This window comes from Anas platyrhynchos, chromosome 11 (assembly GCF_047663525.1).
Source record: "Anas platyrhynchos isolate ZD024472 breed Pekin duck chromosome 11, IASCAAS_PekinDuck_T2T, whole genome shotgun sequence".
NCBI classification, from domain to species: Eukaryota; Metazoa; Chordata; class Aves; order Anseriformes; family Anatidae; genus Anas; species Anas platyrhynchos.
Genome location: NC_092597.1, coordinates 10,743,979 through 10,764,293, shown reverse-complemented (window position 1 = coordinate 10,764,293; position 20,315 = coordinate 10,743,979). Strand labels below are relative to the sequence as shown.

Below are 20,315 nucleotides of genomic sequence, written 5' to 3'. Positions count from 1 at the left end.
TGAAGTTGGCACATCATTTTGAAAAGTTTATCACCATTGTCAAAGTAAATTAATACATATTAACAATTAAGATGAACAAGTACAGGGTAGCATTTCGAAGAACACAGCTGTTAGGGCTCACTTTCCAACAGAAGCCAATGATGTCACACAGTGCTTCTACTGAAAACAGTTTTGATCAACAAGTAGTAATTTTTGAAATTCTTGTCGTCCCTTGAGTGGTGGTTGCTGTCTGCACCCATCTGGGAGTACAATCAGGTGACAGGGATAGATTCCTGCAGTACAGTTCTCAAATGGCCCTTTTAAGCAGCTGCAAGTCCATGCAAGTCCAAACCACTGCATTTGTTTGTGTTTTTATACTTTTATACATTAACCTGATAGCAAAGGAGAAACCGAAAGCCAATGTGGTAATGATGCATCTCAATGACACCCAGCACACTTGTGCATATTTTACACAGCAATACACAGACAGGTAACTAATATGATGAAAAACAAATCACAGTAGAGTAAAATTTAAAAAATGTCCTAAAATGTGCATTTTATTCCATATCATTATACAATGTTTACATACAGGTATACTTTTAAAACTGCTCAAAAGAAAGTGTGAAAAATAAAGTGAGGCGAATATCGATTTATAAATTCCACCCCCTCCCCAAGCTCCACACAAATAAAATACATTTTAAAACAATCTCTTCCAAATTAGTTTTCTCCTGAATTTATTGAATCTTTCATTTCAACATGAAAAATACAATTGAACGAATACTCAAGGTGAAATGTTGACCTACACTTCTGTAATGAGTCAGAAGTACACAATTTAAAACCTTCACAAGCCTTTGCTTTTTGCTGCTGCTTGCATAACCTTTGTTTTATTGAATTAGAAGGCACAGAACGTCCAAATCCTCACAGATTAGTAAAATTCTGATAAAAATAAATTACTATGCTTGACTACTCCTGACTTATCTGGTATCACACAAAAGACTTTAGTAAAACCTTTTGTTGAAAATAGCACCATTTCCACTTAATCTCTTTTGAATATGTATCATCATTCTTGTTAAAAGTTGTGGTGGCACTTGAGGTGGGACACTTTCAGACAGCCAGGGTCCTTCAAAAGACTAAGCACATCAAATTACTGAACTCTCTACAAAGTGTAGGTAACATTTTCTTGGGAAATGGCACATTTAAACCGTAATGTATTAGCTTAACCTGCATATGGCTTGCCCATTTTGGTGTTTCCCTGACCCCTGCCTGATAATTTAGCTGATGTTCTTGTGACTGTGGTGAAACTAAAATAACGACATGTTTATGGGGCTTCGCGGCAAGCAGGTGTAAAAATAATATAACAAATAATGTGGTTGCTGCTAAGAAGGTTTTCACATGTTGTTTAACTCCAGTAAAGTTTGATCCAGCATCTGATGCATATTAAGGTTTTCTTCTTTGGCATGCGCCACTTTCTCTGTTGTGGGATTAGAAAATCAAAACATGAATAGTAGTTCTTCAGAGGCACTGATTCTAAGAATATGAAGGCATGCAATGATCATTTCTAATCAAGGGTTTATAATGTAAGAAATGTGCATGCTCATAAATACTGATATCTCCAGACAACACATCCAGATATAATTCCAAATTAATAGAACAAATGGCAAGCAATGCAAGTTTAGAACTGTTTGCAGGTACATTTGTTTATAAAATGCACTGCCAGAGATTAGGTTCTTGTGTGTTCTAGAAGTTCTTTGCTATAGGAAACTGAGACAGTGAATGGATTTATTTTTTTTTAATTAGGGCAAAAAGAAAATGATTGAGTTCTTTGCAGACCCATAACTAAGGTTAATTTATTTCAGAACTTGCAAAGAACAAACAAGAAATTAAAACCAATCTCCCCTTCAGTCAAGTGACTTTTAAGAAATGTGTTTCTTCTAAAACCTAAAAAATGTTAGTAGTTTTATGTTGCATGCACATTTTCATAGGACTGTCATTGTAACACACTTATATGATACAATAAATAAGCACAATGTTTTAGAACTGCGTCATACCAGAATCCAATAACAGTAACTTCATACTAATGCAAGCATACCTTTAAACTGACCAGGTATTTTCAGGTAGAGCTCTCATTCCTAGCATTTTTTTTCTTTATATTTTTTTAATAAATATTTCTTTTTTTTTTTTTTTTGAAATTAAATACATGACCATTTCATAGTAATGCAAAATTTATGCATTGAAGTCTCCAGATAACAAAACAGCTGTAAGTATACTTTGTGTTGGTTCTGAAACATGAATCCTGGTGAACAATTTTCTCTCATCCACTTTCTAGTAAAACTCCCAGGGCCAACTCATGACATCAACAAAGCAGCGGGTCTCTCCAGAAGAAAGGCTGCTACTTTCTGGACACTTAGCTAAGTGCTGTTACGTGTTTACTGAAGTGGAAAGGAGCTATTGCACAGCCAAAGAGCACACTGCTCCTCTGAAGGAGGTGTGAATACAGATACACGAAAGCCTCCTCACAAGGAGCATTTGTGTATTTTTCCAAAATAAGATTAGAATTTAATCCATTAATATACTGCAGAATCAACAATCTGAAAAATCAACGTCTATGTTTCTTGCTTATTTCTACATTTACTGATTCATTCTTGAGGAACTTTCAGAATAAGCAGTTTTTAAATAAGTTAACAACATAGTCACAACAAAGTTTAATCCTCATTCAATGCCAGCTTTAGTTCATTAGTTAGGCGACTGTTTTGCTCAAGTTGCTGGTAGAGTTGGTCTGTACAGGCAGCAAGCAGGTTAGAAGGAAAAAGAGGCAGAATGAAGACAGATTAGACAGAGAAAACAGATAAGTAAGTTAATAAAGAAACTGGTCACACCACAGACAGTTCAGTAACAGAAACATTTTACCTTTGTTTCCTAGAACTCTGGTAATTAAATAGCTACTCCAACGAACAGCTACTCTAATCTGCAAAGGACTTGCTAAAACTCCAATGCAGAGAACAGCTGTGAGACAGGCAAATGGGAATACAAATGGAAGAACAGCAGCTATATTCCTAGAAGAATGAAGTCCTGCTTTAACCTTCATGAACAATGCATGGAAGATTTGTTTTATGAGCGCCAATTTTCTTCGTGCATTTTTCACAATGTGGTGGAACGTCATCTGTCAGCTGCCAGAAAGCAACTGTGTCATAACCAGTCTAACCAACAGCAGGAGAGATGCTGAGAGCATGAACTACCTGCCCCTAGGTTTGACTCTCATTGGATACCTTTATTGAGGAATCTTACAGCCCAAATATTATTTTTGATGGGTAAACATATTGTTATCACTGATATTAACACACTTCAATATCTGTAAATTGTCCAGTGGTACTTTATAAAAAGACAACCCCAAAACACTTGGTGAAAATGAAATGGAAGCATGAAAATCTGCACAGCTTGAATACAGCAAATTGACAGGATGGTTCACTTCCATGGTCAAACAGAACACCCACAGCTATGATGCAACAGTGAATTTAGTGAGTTCTGCAGAAAGAAGAAGTTCTCTGATGGTCTTTGATGATTATTTTTTCCTCTAATTGTCTATATTGGACTCAGTAGTCTAGATTCAAACAGTACTCCTGACCTCTTGATCCCAGATTATTCCACTACAGGAAAAGACTGGTTCTTTTCCACAAGATTCTTAACAGCTTTCACAAAAATCCTCTTCCCCTGTGGCACTTGGACATAACAGCCCACAGCAATAGCAAAGCCTTTTTTTTTTTTTTTAAGCAGTGAGCTACTCCATACAACACACTTGCACTGAGTGGCAGCTCCTGACAACTTCTCCCCACAGCCTAAACTCCAACAGCCAGCTCAGTAAAAGCAGGACACATTTCACAATTCTGTTCTTGGTCCAGAAACAATTGTTTTTTTGTCTCTACTATGAGGATAACATTTGACACTAAGACACACATGGAAAAAACATTGAGACATCATCATAATAAAAATTCTACTTTGTTTGGCAAAATGTATTTAGTTGTTATTCAAATACGACAACAGAATTTGAATCACAAACTTGATGCTTACCTTCATCACAGAGAATTAATTAATCTCTTGGTTTGAGGCAGAAACTTCCAGTGTTTCTCAACAACCACAATGAGACTAAAAACCCAGGTCAAGTGTGGAAATGTTGTGAGTGTAAAGTCAGCTCTTGACTACCTGTACACAAGTCTGGCGAGGTTGTGATTTATCATGCAGATAGAGCCAAAGGTCCTGGCTCCATACATAGCCACTTTGGGCCAAGCAGTGTGTTTGACTTCTGGTGCACAACCCCTGAAGCTCAACCTCAGCAGAGCTACCCTTGCATATCGCGTATCCCAGGCAAATGAAATGTCAGAGCCAGCTTTGAACTTCTGTCAACCACTCATGTATGCTACTACCTACACATGGCCAGACCTTGTGGGATGTACAGCCTGATGTACAGGTCATGTCCAAGGGTGACAGCGTGCTGAAGTACAGTGCACTGAGAAACCTGAACAGCTCCGTGGAGTTAACATCAGTGCAGCACAGCCAGCTACGGATTCTGTGGGCGGCTACCTGGATATATGCACTTTGCTACCCATTTCTAATCCTCTGTCCAGACACTCATCACCCCCAGTGCAGATGACTGATGATGCATGTTTGAACAGAAGTTTTTAATTAAATACTGACATTCAGAAAAACTGTAAACTTTTCACTTTTTTTTTCCTTTTTTAATATTACTAGGTTTCTACATTGGGTTTTTCTGTTGCTATTTCTTCAGAAGCAACAGTATTGCAAAGAAAAAACATTACTGACAATAAAAGAAATTCAGCAGATTAAGGGGTTGGAGTTGCTGTAGCACAACATACACTGGTTAAGCTGCTAAATGGCAGGACCATGTTCCCCACGACATTTGCATGTGTGAAGTTAACCACATTCGCTTCAGTCATTTTACAAATGCTCATCCAATTATAATTAGCCTTCACACTAAACATTTTACTTTTCAGTTGCAATACACCAAGTGTATTCACTTACTGTATCTTAGCTGATAAGTACTAAGGTATTGAACTCAAGTAACTGTACAACCTGCGATTGCTGATAGGTATCCCAAGAAAGCCACATTTACAAGATAAGCTAGAACTCAGCTGTGCTGCGTTTGGAGATTACTTAGCCACTGCAATTTGGAACTTTAGCAATGTATGCAGTAATAGGTGTAATCAGAAATCAATTCAGTTTAAACTGATTCACCTGAACGTGAACTGAAAAATAACTTTTAATTGTGAAGAAAATTAAATTAAAATAAATAAGTTAAATTTCCTAGTGGCAAATAGCTACAAAAAAACCAAGGTGTCACTATTTAATGTTTCATACTCAACTAGGCACTACCAAATCAACTGAAAGTCAACGTTTAAGCTTTCAAACCTGAAATCAGTGTAGCATTGTAGCAGAATCATCACGTTATTACATTAATAACGAGAAGTTTCCTGTTCCAATTTTAAGACATTTCTCATGAGTCTAAAATTTAAACTCACAAATCTGAGCTAAGTACAAGAGTGGAAATCTACTGAAATCTCTGCTGAATTTTCAATCACATCCTGCCACTCAAGAAAACTCTAATGAAAAAGTAAGCACACAGTATCTTCACTGACCAATCAAGGTGCAGAAGAGGGGAAAACTTTTTGCAAAGTATTTTGAATTTTTGATACTGCCCCTTTAAATCTCTCAGAATTAAGCTGAAGAACATATTGACATAAAAACAGGAAATCTTCAGCATCAAGCTAGGAGAAAATTTTGGGCTTTAAAGTGAAAAATCTAATGTCAAAGGCTTAACTGCTCTCAGCTACGCTCCCACGACCAAGTGACCTTAAGGCAGTAGTGTTTTTGTAGATTTTGGCCCAACAATAACAACTGAAAAATTTCACATTAAATTTGTTGTTTTATCTGCATCATAGTTTGGAAAAGAGTGAGACCATAACTGGTCAGTATTAACCCCAGAATATCAAGAATGGTATCCTTATCCCATAGACTCCTGTTGCTGGCTTTGTATTGTCAACAGTCAGGTAAAATTGTTTGTAGAAGAAAAATGGAAGCATCAACAAAAATTAAATCCCTAATGGCAGAAAAAGTATATTCTTTTTTATTAATAACTGAAGTGGCTCTTTAAATAAATAAAAGGCAAGGGGATAGCAAAAGGGATACAGCTGGGATGTTTATTTTACATTGAGAGATGTAGAGTTTCTGTACAATAGAGCACAAAAAGCATATTCCGAGACAGGTGCTAGAAGGATAGAGTCAAGTATGCTAGAAGACAGGACAGTGAACCATGAAACATCCAAAATCTTGGCAAGATGTTTTATCCAACCTGATGAAGATGTCTTTGGAGAAGTGAAGCAAAGAAAATTATCTGCATGAAAAGAAAAAGTGAGATAAGATAGGAAATAAAAAAGCGCAGGAAAAAAAAAGTCCAAAAAAGCAGCACGCAACAGAATCCAGCATGCCAGGATGACTACTAGTGAAATGCCACACCATGCTGGGATTGGAATGCTACAGCAATTTCCTCATGTACCAGTACTACATTTTAAAGCCTGTTTTCTATCTGGAAATATCCCAAATGGACGAAATACTGTAATCTCTGTATACAGAGGAGGAAAAAAAAAAAGAATATTTGTTTGATAAGCCACTGACTAAACTGATGTGCTGGTACATCACAATCAAAGCATACAAAGCAATCAATATTAGACCCCTAATAAGTTGTGGAAGAAAGGGAGGAAAGCAATGTAGAAATGTGGGGATTAAAAAAAAAAAACACCAAGGAAAAAATATTTAAAATATGGGTGCACGCAAAATACATGTTAAGCCCTGCTCAGAGCTAATGTCTTGCTGGAAGTGCTAGCTTCCAAAAGTTCTCAGACTGGACATCACACCTCACAAGCACTTGAGAAAGCCAGAACTCTTCCCATGTCAGTTTTACAGGGGTTCATGCAAATGAAATGTTATGAGCATGGGAAGGTGGATTTAGCACAGCTGACCTCTGTTCAGAGTTTTACATCAATGCAGGAAGAGTCAGTATGTATGAATCACTGCATGGACTAGTCGCACCTTACAACCGATCGTTTTGTATTTCTCCCACCTAAAATGATTTTTCTTTCTCTCCTTATAACTAAAGTTGGTTTTACCACACTTTTGCTATTTATAAATTAAATTACTACTACCCTCCACAAAATATGCAGAAATAACCTACACTTCAACTGTCACTTTCATGGGTCTAAATCATAAAGTGTTCCTATTTTTCACACTTGTAACTTAATGCTAACAGCAGAAAATTTCAGAGCAGTCTAGGATATTTAAGACACACGCATTCCACTATTATTAACAGAGCTAAGTCTAAATTCCTTTGAAACTCTTTTAAGAGCTTTACCAGAGCAAAACACACTCAATGCAACATGTATACTGAGATTATCATCTTTTGGCAAATTCAAAATGATGGGCCCGATAAGAAATACATGAACAGAGGTGAACTGAAAGGATAAGTGCAGAGCTACAAAGGGCAACTGCAAGACATAAGGATTGCAGATACATACTGAAAGAGTAAACGCAAGCTCATTAGCTCATTGATTAGCTTACAAAATCACCATGAGTATTTACCAGGCTCGGCACAACACTCACCCACACTTTGCCACGGTAAAGAAATTGTTCATGGTATTTTGTACACCTAGTCTCGCTAAAGAAATGCGTCTCCCGCTACAGAGGGAGTATGATTTCACAAAGCCGGAACCGCGCAATCAATGAGGGCAGGGAAGCAGGTGCAGGCACAAGCTGGGAAGACATTTACATGGAAGTCATATCGTTGAGAGCGTGGTCGAGCTCCTCACTGATGGCTTTGTACTTCAGTTTCTGAGCATATAGCTCATCTAACATTCCCCCCAGGGAAAGAAGAGGTGCACGAGGAAATGGAGTGTGATCGTGGGATGGAAGATGAAGGCAATGGCATGTGATACCATCCAGAAGCAGCAGAAAAGGGTAAGAATGCACAAAAAGAATTGTTGCAGCAGACAGGACAATGAAAAAAGAAAATAAAAGATTAGGGAAGAGTAAAAAACAAACAACAACTGTGAGTAGTTTCATATGACAAGTTCATTAACTGCACTGCCAGTGGGACAACCTGTGATATAAACAAGATGAAGGAAACAAAGTGTATATGGGAAGCTAAATCTGTTTCCCTGACCTAAATTTTTGTTCTAATGCACATCAGGAGGGCACACAGGAGTTACAGAAGTCAGTACCAGGGACAGGAGATCTGAAAATGGGTCTCAAGAAAGATGGTAATTTTTCCTTTTATTTTTAGAAAAAAACACACACTTACAGAACAACAACAAAAAAAACATGTTTTGGTTTGGGTGATCTGTCAAGCACTTTTTAACAGAGAATTTTTGTTCTAAGAACTTAGCTTTTCATTTCTGCTTCCTGAGTCAGCGACCATAAACTTGCAGCAGCTCCCCAGCTATATTTTGTACCCTTTACACCTAAGTCTGACATGCCAAGCAATCAAGCTTATTAAATCCTAGACTATGTAACACGTCTAAGTAGTGAACTCCATACAACTTTTTATTACCAAGCACTGCTGAATTGTTTTCTCTGGAGGGAGAAAGCACATTCTACTGCAGTTCTGAAAGATTTAACAAAATCTTAAAACAAACTCCATGAATTTAAATAAGCTGTCCTCCCAAGTATATATACAATCCAAAAGATTTACTGAAAACCAGCAACTGTTCTATGTCACAAAATGCCTGCCCTGATCACAATAATAAATTACGTCAGCCTGTTACATTCTTAACTACTAGAAACCTAACTCTTCACCACCTTTATAATAAGCTAATGCTACTTATCTAATCATTTACCCTATACATTTATAAAACTCCAAGTAGACAAGTGTAAAGCAGAAAATGAAAGGAGTCTTGAGAACATCAGAGAAAAGGAACAGGCAAGAGCAAAACACTGTTCACCTGAAACATTTAAGTCAGCAATATATTTCAATTTTTTTTTTTTTTTAAAGAACTTTTTAAACAAACCATATTTATATAAGCAGGACAAGTTAGGCAAGTAGAATTGTGTACTAGATAAAACCAGGAGAATAAAAGATCTGTATTTCTTTAGTAAATAAGGAAAACAAGGACCATACCTTCTAGGTCATCAATGCTCTTCTCCAGCTTGGTTACTGACCTCTCAGCAAATTCAGCACGGGTCTCAGCCTGAAGTCAAGACCAGTACAAACGATTGTAGGGAATACATATTACTTACAAATAGAAGAACAGCAATTCATAAGAGGGAAAAAAGGACAATGAGAGGAATAAGATTAAAAATAATTAAAACAGCAAGGCAATGCTCCTTTTTAGGAATGACATCCAACACTATACCCCGAAATGACATGTTCATCCTTAAAGAATCACAGTAGTTTTTATATTAAAAGAATCAAAATTTTAGTCAAAGATCTGTTATAAAGAACAGCTCTAGTTTTACCTCCTTCAGTTTGTCAGTCAGGACTTTGATCTCCTCCTCATATTTGTCTTCTTTCTGTGAGTACTGTAATTAGAAAGATCACTGATATTAGATCAAGCATTCTATGTGTATAAAAAATACCACTCTTCTAATAGATCAACTGTGTAAAAGAAATTAACGCGGGTATAACTGAATTCCTCTTACCAGACTGTGGTCCTATACAACTTACTTCAAGAGAAAAATTTCCCTGAGTTGTATTCTAGCAGGGTACAGCAGAAACTCTGAGTAGAAATTAGTATTACAGTTTAAAGATGAATGGCACTTGGAGAAATTAAAGATTAGCACACAAATGCCATTTTGAGTCATATTATATAAAGAATACTAAACTATGTTAGACTATTTAGCAGTAGATATGTTCAAATAATACTAATCTATGTGGAACCTAAAGGAATACAAGGTTCTGGTAATAGCCAGATATGAACTGAGTATTAAGTCCAAATGCTTCACTAACAAATCACAGAATTGTAGGGGTTGGAAGGGACCTCAAGAGATCATCGGGTCCAACCCCTCTGCCAAAACCAGGTTCCCTAGAGCTGGCTGCCCAGGTAGGCATCCAGATGGGCCTTAAGTATCTACAGAGAAGGAGACTCCACAACCTCCCTGGGCAGCCTGTAAATTGTCCTGATGAAATACTGCAAAGCGATCATAAAAAAAATGGCAAAGGCCAATCTAGGGGATAGCATAATGAGCACATTCTCACGCAAGTCTCTAGCCTACCTTCTCAGCCTGAGCCTCCAGCGACTTCAGGTTGTTGGTCACAGTTTTCAACTCCTCTTCAAGCTCAGCACATTTGCTGTTATTTCGGAAGGAAGGCAGGAAAGGGGTGGATGGAAGATTCAGTCAAGCAAAAGAAACAGGAGAAAAAAAAAGGGGGAAAAGATAGAGAAAAATGAAAATAATTACAGAGCAAAAGAACGGCCTCAAAAGCAGCTGAATCTATCACAGACTGAAAGCAACATTTTACAATGCCAAATTCCATTTTAAGTGTGCATTAAGATGACAACCAGACACAAATTATCTACAGCCTTTGGCTTACACAGAAATATTTACAAAGCATTTACACGTGAGATAGTTCAGCTTCTTTTTGGCTGCATAAGAGATCAGTTTTAAAGGCAAAAATGAACAAATAAACAAAAAAGAGACCAAAGAAAAACACCAAAGCAAGATGCAAAGGGAGTAAAGAGCATAGTGAGGATCTATTTGTTATTGAGTGAGCTAACTGGCTATGGAAGCTGAAAGACTTGGGTTGCAGTTAAACCTAAAAACTGTTTATTAGTATCAGTACCTTATCCTCTGCAGCCATTAATGCTTTCAAGGTTTGATCCATTATTCTTAACTGTTCTTCCAGCTGTCGGACTTGGCTGTTAGTGAACACATGAAATGCACAAAAGCCATTCACAAAATCAGTGTGCAGGTACAGCATGCAGTGACAAAACACACGCGCACACACATACAAACACATTTACTTTGGTGCTGACCATTTATTTCAACCATTAGAGTAAATGAGCAAAACATAGCTTTGAGCTGAACGCAGGGTGTACTGCCAGTGTTTCATGCTGTTACAGTTACTGTCTTGTGGCACCTCACAGGCATCTCAGGGACAGTTGAACACTTACCTTTCTGATAGTTCAGCACGTTCCTCAGCTCGCTCCAGGTCACTCTCAATGATCACAAGCTTACGAGCTACCTACAGGCAAAAGCAAGTGACATTCATGGATAACCCATTGCTGCAGCCAACAACATCTGTCCGTAGAATCCACAAAGCATGCAGTTGGACCTCTTCCCATTTTCTGGTTAACATGTGGGTTTCATCATGCGGTATCTTCAGCATTCACTTGGGTCTTTGTTACCTGACCTTTTTCAAGATCTCTTTTTTCAATTCATTGAAAGGCAGCTTTAAAATATTTTTTCTCCCTGCGAGAGGGTCCTTAAGAAACCAGGGAATACTCTCAACTGTTTTAGCACAAAGATCGGAGTACAGATCTCCTGCTACCTTGTCCCTGAAGGCATCCAGGTGCCTGTTTTTGTTTCTGCAGCTGCAAACAGTGGTGTTTGCAATCTTTTGCACTTTAATCAGGAAAAAAAAAAAAAACAAAAAACAAACAAGAACAAAAATAAAAAGGAATTACAAGAACAGCCTAAAGTGTCTTAGAAACAGATGATCTGTGCCCAAAAACTAACCTCTTCATACTTGCGGTCGGCCTCTTCAGCAATGTGCTTAGCTTCTTTAAGCTGGATCTCTTGGATTTCCATCTTCTCTTCATCCTTCTGGGCTCTATTTTCAATAACTTTCATTCCTCTGAAAGACATGAAAAACAGGAAATGTAAGGTTCAGGGTTTGCCAGTTCATCTCCAGTCCTACTACTACTGGAGTGTGACTTTCAGACACATGCATTAAGATGAATGAAGCATATCAGATACTTGACTTATCACACCAGAGGTCTAGTCCTGTATATCCATACTTCGAAGTTTAGAGCAAAACCAGCATGATTTAGGAAGAAAAAGTTTCTTTAGCTCTTTCCACACTTTAGCTCTACAAAGAAACTCAATCACTTCACTACCCTTTTTTATTTAAAATTCCAGTATAAAATGTTCTCGAGAAAGGTAAATAAGGGATCTTGCTTCTAAAGACCTAATATGACTGAAGATATCCACGTTTCTACACTCACTGTGAGATAGCATGCTCCAACCCCTGCAGGATTGACAGACATCATGTTTATGGAAAAATAGATGCAGACTCCCATGAGCTTTTCTACATCGGAGTCCTAAAGCACTGAAGTTCACCATACTCTGCACAAGCAAACTTTAACACCTCCATAATAGGAAATATTGTGTTACCCCTTCCATACGTGTTTGACACAAATTTTCTTAACTATTTCACAATGCACAGTATGTATTTTCTTTTCAACAGGCTGTGCTGTTAGCAAGGTAGAAACAAATATCCAGAACACTTGGGATTCCTTCCCAAAAGGAATTATCATAGCTATAAAATATAATTTGCATTAGTGAAAGATGGGCACTACCTAACTCTTACTAGGAACATCTGGAAATCCCAGCCTAAATGTGACAGAATTAGTGGGATCTCTCTCTGCTTTTCTCACCTATATGTATAAATCCTAACAACAGGAGAATCAAAGCCTCTTCCAGCACTTTGCTATTTCCCTGTGGGATTTTCTACCCACAATGAAATTAAGAATCACACAGCAGCACTAGAGTAATGTTATCTTTACAACTGAGACACGAACAAAAATTCAAGCCCATACATTTCAGACATCCTTACAAACTGTGACTGAAGTCCATGTGACTGAAGTCCAAAGACAGAGTGGATTACATGTGTGCGGAGACATAGGAGTGGTTTAATTTATTTCCCTAGCCCACACCCTGTCAACTACCACCTTCGTCATAAGGGTAATCCAGCTAGTAGGAGTGGATCCACCCACCTTTCACTCTCATCTGCAGCCTTCTCAGCCTCCTCAAGCTTCTGCAGGGCAGTAGCCAAGCGCTCCTGAGCGCGATCCAACTCTTCCTCAACCAGCTGGATGCGTCTGTTCAGAGAAGCTACTTCGCTCTCAGCCTAAGCACAGAAAGAACAGAAATTAGTTCATGATAAGACACACATCACCTTTTTCAAAAGGTTACACCACGTACCTGCTAGTGCCATTTAAGAGCACTTTTGTAATTTCTGACTTCATCCACTAAAAAGCCCACGTAGTGATGTATATGCCCTCATTGAGTTATGAAGTTATTGCTTCCTTTACACAAGGCACGTTAAGGACTGTACAACGTGTACTAGAAACAACAGTACTAGAAGAATTATGCATTGTTTCCTGAATACGTTACCTTTGGTTCTTTGCAGACATGAACCAATTGCCTTTCTTCCCTTTTAGGAGATCAACACAAACTATCATGATCCTTCCACATTAGCCCAAATCCTTTACCTATGCCCTTTTGCCATATTTTGCAATAAATATTGCCCCAATGTGTCCTTGAATTCCATAAAAAGAGCTCGAAGTAAACACGCAAAAATACACCTGGATCAATATCTGCAATGAGATAGCTCCTACAGAGATGGGATGAGAACATTTAGAGTGCTTGAATACTCACAAGTTTTGCTTATAGGCAAGCTATTCAAGAGCTGACAAAGAAGGCACCAGCAAAGGTTACATTTTGTAAGGTCCCAGGTACAGGCAACAATTGCTTAAAATATTATTTTTCCCCTCCAAACTGTCATCCTCAGATTTCCCCCAGATTTGCCTCTCTTCCATTACCTATTTGCTTAATGTTATGTACAACACATCTGCCTCCTATCATTACAAGTTTTTACTTCTAATATATTCAAACCCACACTTGTAGAATAACTTCTGTAACAGCCTTCCCATAATAACCTCGTTAAACTCAATTTCTTTCAAAATAAACAAAACATACAAAATCACCATTATTCCAAAAAGTTAATTACTTCCAAGAACAGCAGTTACTCTTAACTAGTACTGAAAATATTCTTGCCATACGTGAGGGCAAACAAATTTTAATTTCCAGTAGGGAAAAAAAAAAAAAAAAAAGGAAAGCTATCATACCAAAAGTACCAGTGCTTTTTTTTTTTAACTAAAAGAACTGTTGTTTGTTGCTTTTACTACTCCGAGGTAGTTCGATACAGCTGGCCACAGCCTGAATTTTGTTGTGAGTAACACAAGAACTTACACAACAGCCAAGTGAACAGCATCTGACATAACAGTAACACTGCTACTTGAAACATTGGAAGTAACACTAACATCTGAGAAGTAAATCTGTATTTGAACATTGAGTGTTGGCAGTGAGTACACTGTACCAGAAGAGACTAGATCCTTACGATTCCACATTAGCCCCTCTCAAAAATCTTCACCTAACTATGTAACCAACAGTGGGACTCCAAACCTGCAATTTGCCAACTTTGAATAACAAAAAATTGAACTTTTTGAGAAACAAAGCAGCTTTGGGAGTGGTCGAAATACACGTTCTTTCAGAAACATCACCCTTGGGAAATCTATAATGCCACAAGTTAATTATTATCATGTCAAGACTCCTCATCCCGATAAGAGTGTACAATATGCTTAGAAAACAGAGGGTGACTAAAGTTCAAGTTTTTACTTCCTGCTCCACCACCAGTAACTCAATGAGGTTTCACCAACGTTGCAGCCTTATATGGCCCAAGTCACTCGGCGGAGCAGGACTTCTGCCTTATATGGTGAGGAAGGAAAAAACCCAGTGACATTAGGGGCACTCCCACGATGAACAGGCAAACACAGCCTTCTGCATTTTTGACGCTGCGCTTAGACACTGCATATTTTTACAATGAGAGATGCCATGGATAGGTTACAACTGAGTGTTAATTATTACTGCCGTAGGAAAGACTGTTTTCCAGCTAATCATATAATTGAAAAAGGAAAACTGCATTATGAAAATGCAGTTACTAACAGCCTCACGAGATGCACAGGCACAACCAAAGGGACTCTCTAAAAGCAATGCCTGCTTGTCACAGACTCCAAACCTTTAACAATCTGGTTTAACAATCAAAAGTTGTAAACTGCAAAATGCTTTGGCCACTGCTGTAGCTTTTTCATTGTTTGCGTATCTGTACCTTGCACAGGAAGAGAAAAAAAAAAAAACAACCTTGAGCTGGTCACATGCTATACGTATAAGGCAATACACTAAGGGAAGGGTCAAGTTCACACCTCAGCTTGCCTGCTGCAACGTTCTCAAAGCTTCCCTCCTCAATCATGCAGCAAAAATTAAAAAAAATCTGTGCCTGGCTGGCATTAGGGAAGAGGCACAGGTCTTTGTGTGCCTGGGAGTTCAGTTTTCTGGGTTTATTCACCAAAGTGCTGATCCCCTCCAAACAAATATGTAAGTACCAGGCAAACACGCTCTGCAGAATTCCACATTATCTCCAGGAAACAGACAAACATTACCCTTTTGGATGGTAACTCTAAGCCTTGCCCTGTGGCCAAGCTCTAATGGCATGACTTAACCAACAGACTGTAATCGCTCCTCCACTGCTCTTCCTTCTGCCACAAAAGGTATCACCAAAACTTCCCATTCTTAGTGACCCTGTAACTAACTTTAATATCCTTGTTTAGAACTGTGTGTGTTGTTGAGGGTGGGAAAATGGGTGGCCTTTACTCATAGGAAATAAAAGCTTAAAAAACAAATGCAATCGTTTTTAAAACAGAAACCCTTAGAAGACAAGTTACTGACTGTGACATGATCTCTCTCAAAAAAAAAAAAAACAAAAAAAAACAACAAACAAGCACCAGGTACGTGAAATGACTTGCAAGAATGAAGCAGCCACCCACCCGTAAAGAGCCATACTGAGCTCCTTTGGAAGGCCAGCTCAAAGGGATCAGAAGGCTTACTACTGCTACATACCTTGTAAGTTTGCTGCCCAGAATGTGCAGCAAGCCCCACATTAGATGCAAATACAATAATTATCCCTTTTACACTGGGATAAACTATGTGTGTAAAAAAAAAAAAAAAATCTTATTTTGCATCACTTTCAAGCAACCAGCAGACGCTGCCAAAAACGACACTCTACGTTTTATAGAAAGAAAAAATGAGTTACAGCTGCTAGGAGTTCCCAAGGTCAATGGCAAGGCAAACAACAGCACTATCAGTTTTTTGCTGCAACTACCACCCATAACCACATCTCCCTGCTACACAAATCTGTGCTGCTTACACCTGACCTTGTCCCTGCCTAAAACCGTGCAGACCACTCCCTTCCACTCTCAGCTACTGCCTTTGCTGTGCTAAACATACTGCAGATGCTCTGGTGCAGATGCACAGGGACAGGGACCAGCTAATCACATCGCTGGCGTGTTTCCACGCGCTGTGGCTAAGCAGCCAGCTGCTGCCATCTCTGCTTTGCTCCCAGGTCTCTGAGCCCTTAGCAGCCAGGGCGCTTACCTCCCCGGGGAATGAAGCAGGACGGGACGCGCAGCCAAGGAGCAGCTGCAAAAACCCACAAGCCTGCTCGGCACCTAACGTGGACCACCCGATCTCACGTCTCTCCCCTAAATTCGCTCCCCTCGGGCGCTGCAGCCTCCCCCGCCGAGCTGCAGGTGACCATTTTGTCGGCGGGGGAGGGGGGGGGGGGAAGGACGCTCACCCCCCCCGACCCCTACCTCCTCCCGCAGGGCCCGCTCCTGGTCCACCTCCCGCTGCAGCCGCCCCGCCCGCTCCTCGGCGGCGTCCGCCTGCTCCTGCAGGCTCCGGATCTTCCTCCGCACGGCCTCCAGCGAGCTCATCGCCGCCATGCCCGCGCCCGGCCTCGCCTCGCCTCGCCGCGCCGCCTCCCTCCCCGCAGCCTCCGCCCCAGCCCCGGAAGTCTCCCGGTGCGCAGCGCAGCGCAGCGAGCACCGGGGCGGGGCTGGGGGCGGCGGGGCCCCGCGCCGAGGCCGGGGCCGGGGCCGGGGCTGAGGCCGGCGCGGCCAAGGCTCCGCGTCCAGGTGGGCGCCCCGGGGCTGCGCGGGGCGGCGGCGCCCCCTGGCGGTGCGGGGCTCGCCCCGCTGCCTTCCCCCTGCCCGGCCTCGGCGCCGGGGCCTCGCCGCCCGCCCGGTGCTGCGCGGGATGCGGAGGCTCCGCAGGAGGCAGGCCGGGGAGGCGGCCTCGGCCCCCGCTATTTGCGCTGCAGGCAGCCGGCGCTCCCTCCCCGGCCCCGTCTTTTCGCTCTCTCTCCAAGCTTGTGGAGCGAATACCGGGCCAGCTGCCGTAGCAGCCGAAAAAGCAAGACATCCTTGAACTGCCAGGCGTATTCCACGCATAGCATTAAACACGGCGTTCATCTCGATGAAAACAAGCTAGACGCTCTACCTACCCTCCGCCCGAGGGGTGACTGCAAACACAATTGCCCTCAACTAGCTTCCAAACGCTGTTTTCCAGCGAAGGCAAATAGCCCTGGGATTGGCTGGGGAGATGTTCCTTTCCAACTGGGAATCTAGTAGCATTTCTCTCGCCTTCATCCCAGGCTAGCTATTTCCAAATAGTCTGCATACTTTTCCTTATAAGGAATATCTCCCCTGGATCTATATGCGGTTCCTTTGAACAAGTTAAATAAACGTCCTGCTAGGAAGCTGCCTCTCATCTATGCAGCCATACACAGAAGAAGAAAGACATCTGATCCCCATTACACGCAAAATCCCTCTCCCCCATTCCTATGCACACTTATGTTTGTCGAGTTCTCTGTCAAAGCTACGCAACTTAATTGCTGTACTGAAATTAAACCTTTCTTTGTGGTCTCTTCTTTTTAAAAGTAAAATAGCATAAAAGCATGTTGCCTTTCATGCAAAGTTGGTTTGAGTAACATCTCCCTTTCTAAAAGTATCCTTCCACCACTTTGCTTGCTTCATCTGCGGCAACTCGTCTTCTTATTATGGCTTTGAGGTTAATTTTAAAAGCTGTGTTATAGGAAAAGGATGGTCATCGCTTTGGGAGTACTGTGCTTTCGCCTAATCCTGTAATTCAGACCCAAGATGTTCTCTGAGAGAAACTGGATTGTACAGCAGCAGCCATAGCAATCTGGACCTTAGCTGCAGAAAGAGTAAACTTGCACAGTTCTGTGCATGTAATACATTAAATGCATGTCAGGGGCAGACAGGTGGGTGGGATGAGGGCCTGGGAGGGGCACTCGCTCTTGCATTATTACCATATAAAGTGCTGAGCTATATATATCCCCCAGCTTGCTCCCAGGATCCCTGTCCTCCGAACTGCAAACCTGGCAAGTATCATCTTCCAGGGAGTTTTCGCTCAAGCAGGACTGAACTTTTCCTTGACAAGTAAAACCATCTCATGGATTTCCAGAAAGAAAAACTAGGAGAAGACCTCTTATCTCAGGGATCAGTGAGTGAGCCAACCAGTATCCAGCACCAGCTCTAACGCATGTGTGCCTAGGAACAGCTCTCTTGCAGACAGAACTAGCAGCCCTTGCTCTTCTGCATCTGTGGGATCTATATGATGTACTCTTCTTGGCTGTCCCTCTCCCAGATCTAGCAGCTATTAGCTCTCAGATTCTGTTCCACCTACTACCAAGGTAACGTCGTTCGACCCCGAGCCATTTTCCCCAACATCTAAATTGACAATCCACAGCACATGGAACAGCAAATACACATGAAAAGCACGTGCTGAGTGAGCAGAAACCCAACCAAATGCCTCTGAGAGTGTGCAAACCTCATGCAAGGAGGCAGTGCTGTGACTCCCACCTCCCTGCCCAGGAGGTGCCTGGACCCTGCCTTCAGCAAGGCTTCGGAGCGCTGCCTGGGAGTCCTGGCCAGCCTGTGCAGCGGGGGTGTGTGGTCTCTGTATTGGGGTGGTGGTGAAAGGGATAGGGGTAACTTACATCTGTGGCCTTTTTGTCAGCCAGTTCCAACTTTTCCTGTGCATCTTTAAGGGACTCGGAGTATTTGTCGAGCTCATCCTCAGTGCCCTTCAACTTCTTTTGCAGAGCCACCAGCTCGTCCTCCAGCTGTGATTCGGGTGGAAAGTGGTGGAGAGGGGAGGGCGGGCAGGAAAAGGTGCAGCAGGCAACGTGATCGTGCAAAGGGAGAAGTGCAAGTGCAGAAGAGACAGAAAAAGACAGACAGACAGAGAGAGAGAGAAGGAGAGACAGTTAGATTCTCTTTGCTTACGGCAAGGGCACAATACCTTGGCAGCATTCTCCTCTGCGGAGAGGAGGCTATCCTCAGACTTGTGTAGCTCTTCCAGCACTTGGTCCCTCGTATCCTCCGTCACATGCAATTGCTTTTCCAATTGCACAATGTCATCCTCTAACTAGGTGCACAAGAGGAAATACAATGCACAAAGACATTTTTCCCTGGGCTCTGAAAAGGCGGAAGGTCATTTAAAAATCCCTCTCCTCTCCTCTCCTCTGGCCTCCTTCAGGATCTCCAAGAAACTTACAACCACCATGCCCCCCTCCCCCAAACTAATAAAGCCCCATGTGTGAAGGAGGGGGTTTGGAGTGGCCCAGGAAAATGAGGGACACACCTGGAGATGGAGGGAGCAGCCGAAACAAGTCTGCTGGGTGGTATGGGGTGGGGGGGGGACACACAAACCCAGTTGTAACGTCTTCTTCACCACGTTGCTGCACGTCTGTCCCTCGCTAACCCACTGCTCGAGGCAGCGGCTCTCAGCCAAGCCACTGTGACAAAAGCACAGAGGCCATGCAGCTGCCCCAGGGTGTGGGAACACCACCTCCTTCCTGCTGGGCCCCCAGAAACCTCCAGCCACGGGGAAAATCCCTCTTTAAGAGGGCTTCATTAGTTCAACCAGTTCTGCTGGGAAGGAGATGGGGGGTGGGAGGGGGGTCAGCAAGGTACTTATAAAAAAGGAATCAGAGAGAAACGGTCTGGAAAAACTTGTGCCCCGGTGCCAGGCGCGCCAGGACCCTCGGTGCAGACCTGCTTGCTCCTCTCCTCTGCTGCCTTCTTGTCCGCTTCGGCTTGCTCGGCTCTGTCCAAGGCATTCTCCTTGTCCAGTTTAAGCATCTGCATCTTCTTCTTGATGGCATCCATGGTGGCGGTGGGCTAGGGCGCGTCCCCGCACGAAGTGAACCCGAAAGGAAAGCTGGAGCAGCACCGGGACGGGTGGGAGCCGAGCAGTGCCAGACGCGGCCCCGCGGAGCTGCCGGCGGGCGGCGGGGCCGGGCGGTGCGGGCCGGGGCGGCGACGGAGTGCGAGCAGCGGGCAGGGAGCGCCTCCCAGATATGTACTTTCCCAGGGGGCCGACTGCATTCCTCAAGACATCCAATACTTTTT

General features: G+C 41.9%; 1 protein-coding gene and 1 long non-coding RNA gene across 2 annotated transcripts; both read right to left on the bottom strand.

The window, feature by feature from the left end:
- Positions 1 to 13: 13 nt before the first annotated feature.
- Positions 14 to 20,250, bottom strand: TPM1 (tropomyosin 1). The gene is given in 10 exon segments (XM_072043228.1): positions 14 to 1,450; positions 9,158 to 9,227; positions 9,496 to 9,558; positions 10,252 to 10,327; positions 11,151 to 11,221; positions 11,716 to 11,833; positions 12,975 to 13,108; positions 18,899 to 19,140; positions 19,143 to 19,329; positions 19,959 to 20,250. Coding segments are annotated over 10 exon segments (1,158 nt in total). The 5' UTR covers positions 20,073 to 20,250; the 3' UTR covers positions 14 to 1,367.
- LOC140003371 (uncharacterized) lies at positions 6,175 to 7,804 on the bottom strand. The gene is made up of 2 exons (XR_011811876.1): positions 7,645 to 7,804; positions 6,175 to 6,382 (listed from the first exon to the last, which is right to left on the bottom strand). It is a non-coding gene; the product is annotated as an uncharacterized lncRNA (long non-coding RNA).
- Positions 20,251 to 20,315: the final 65 nt, after the last annotated feature.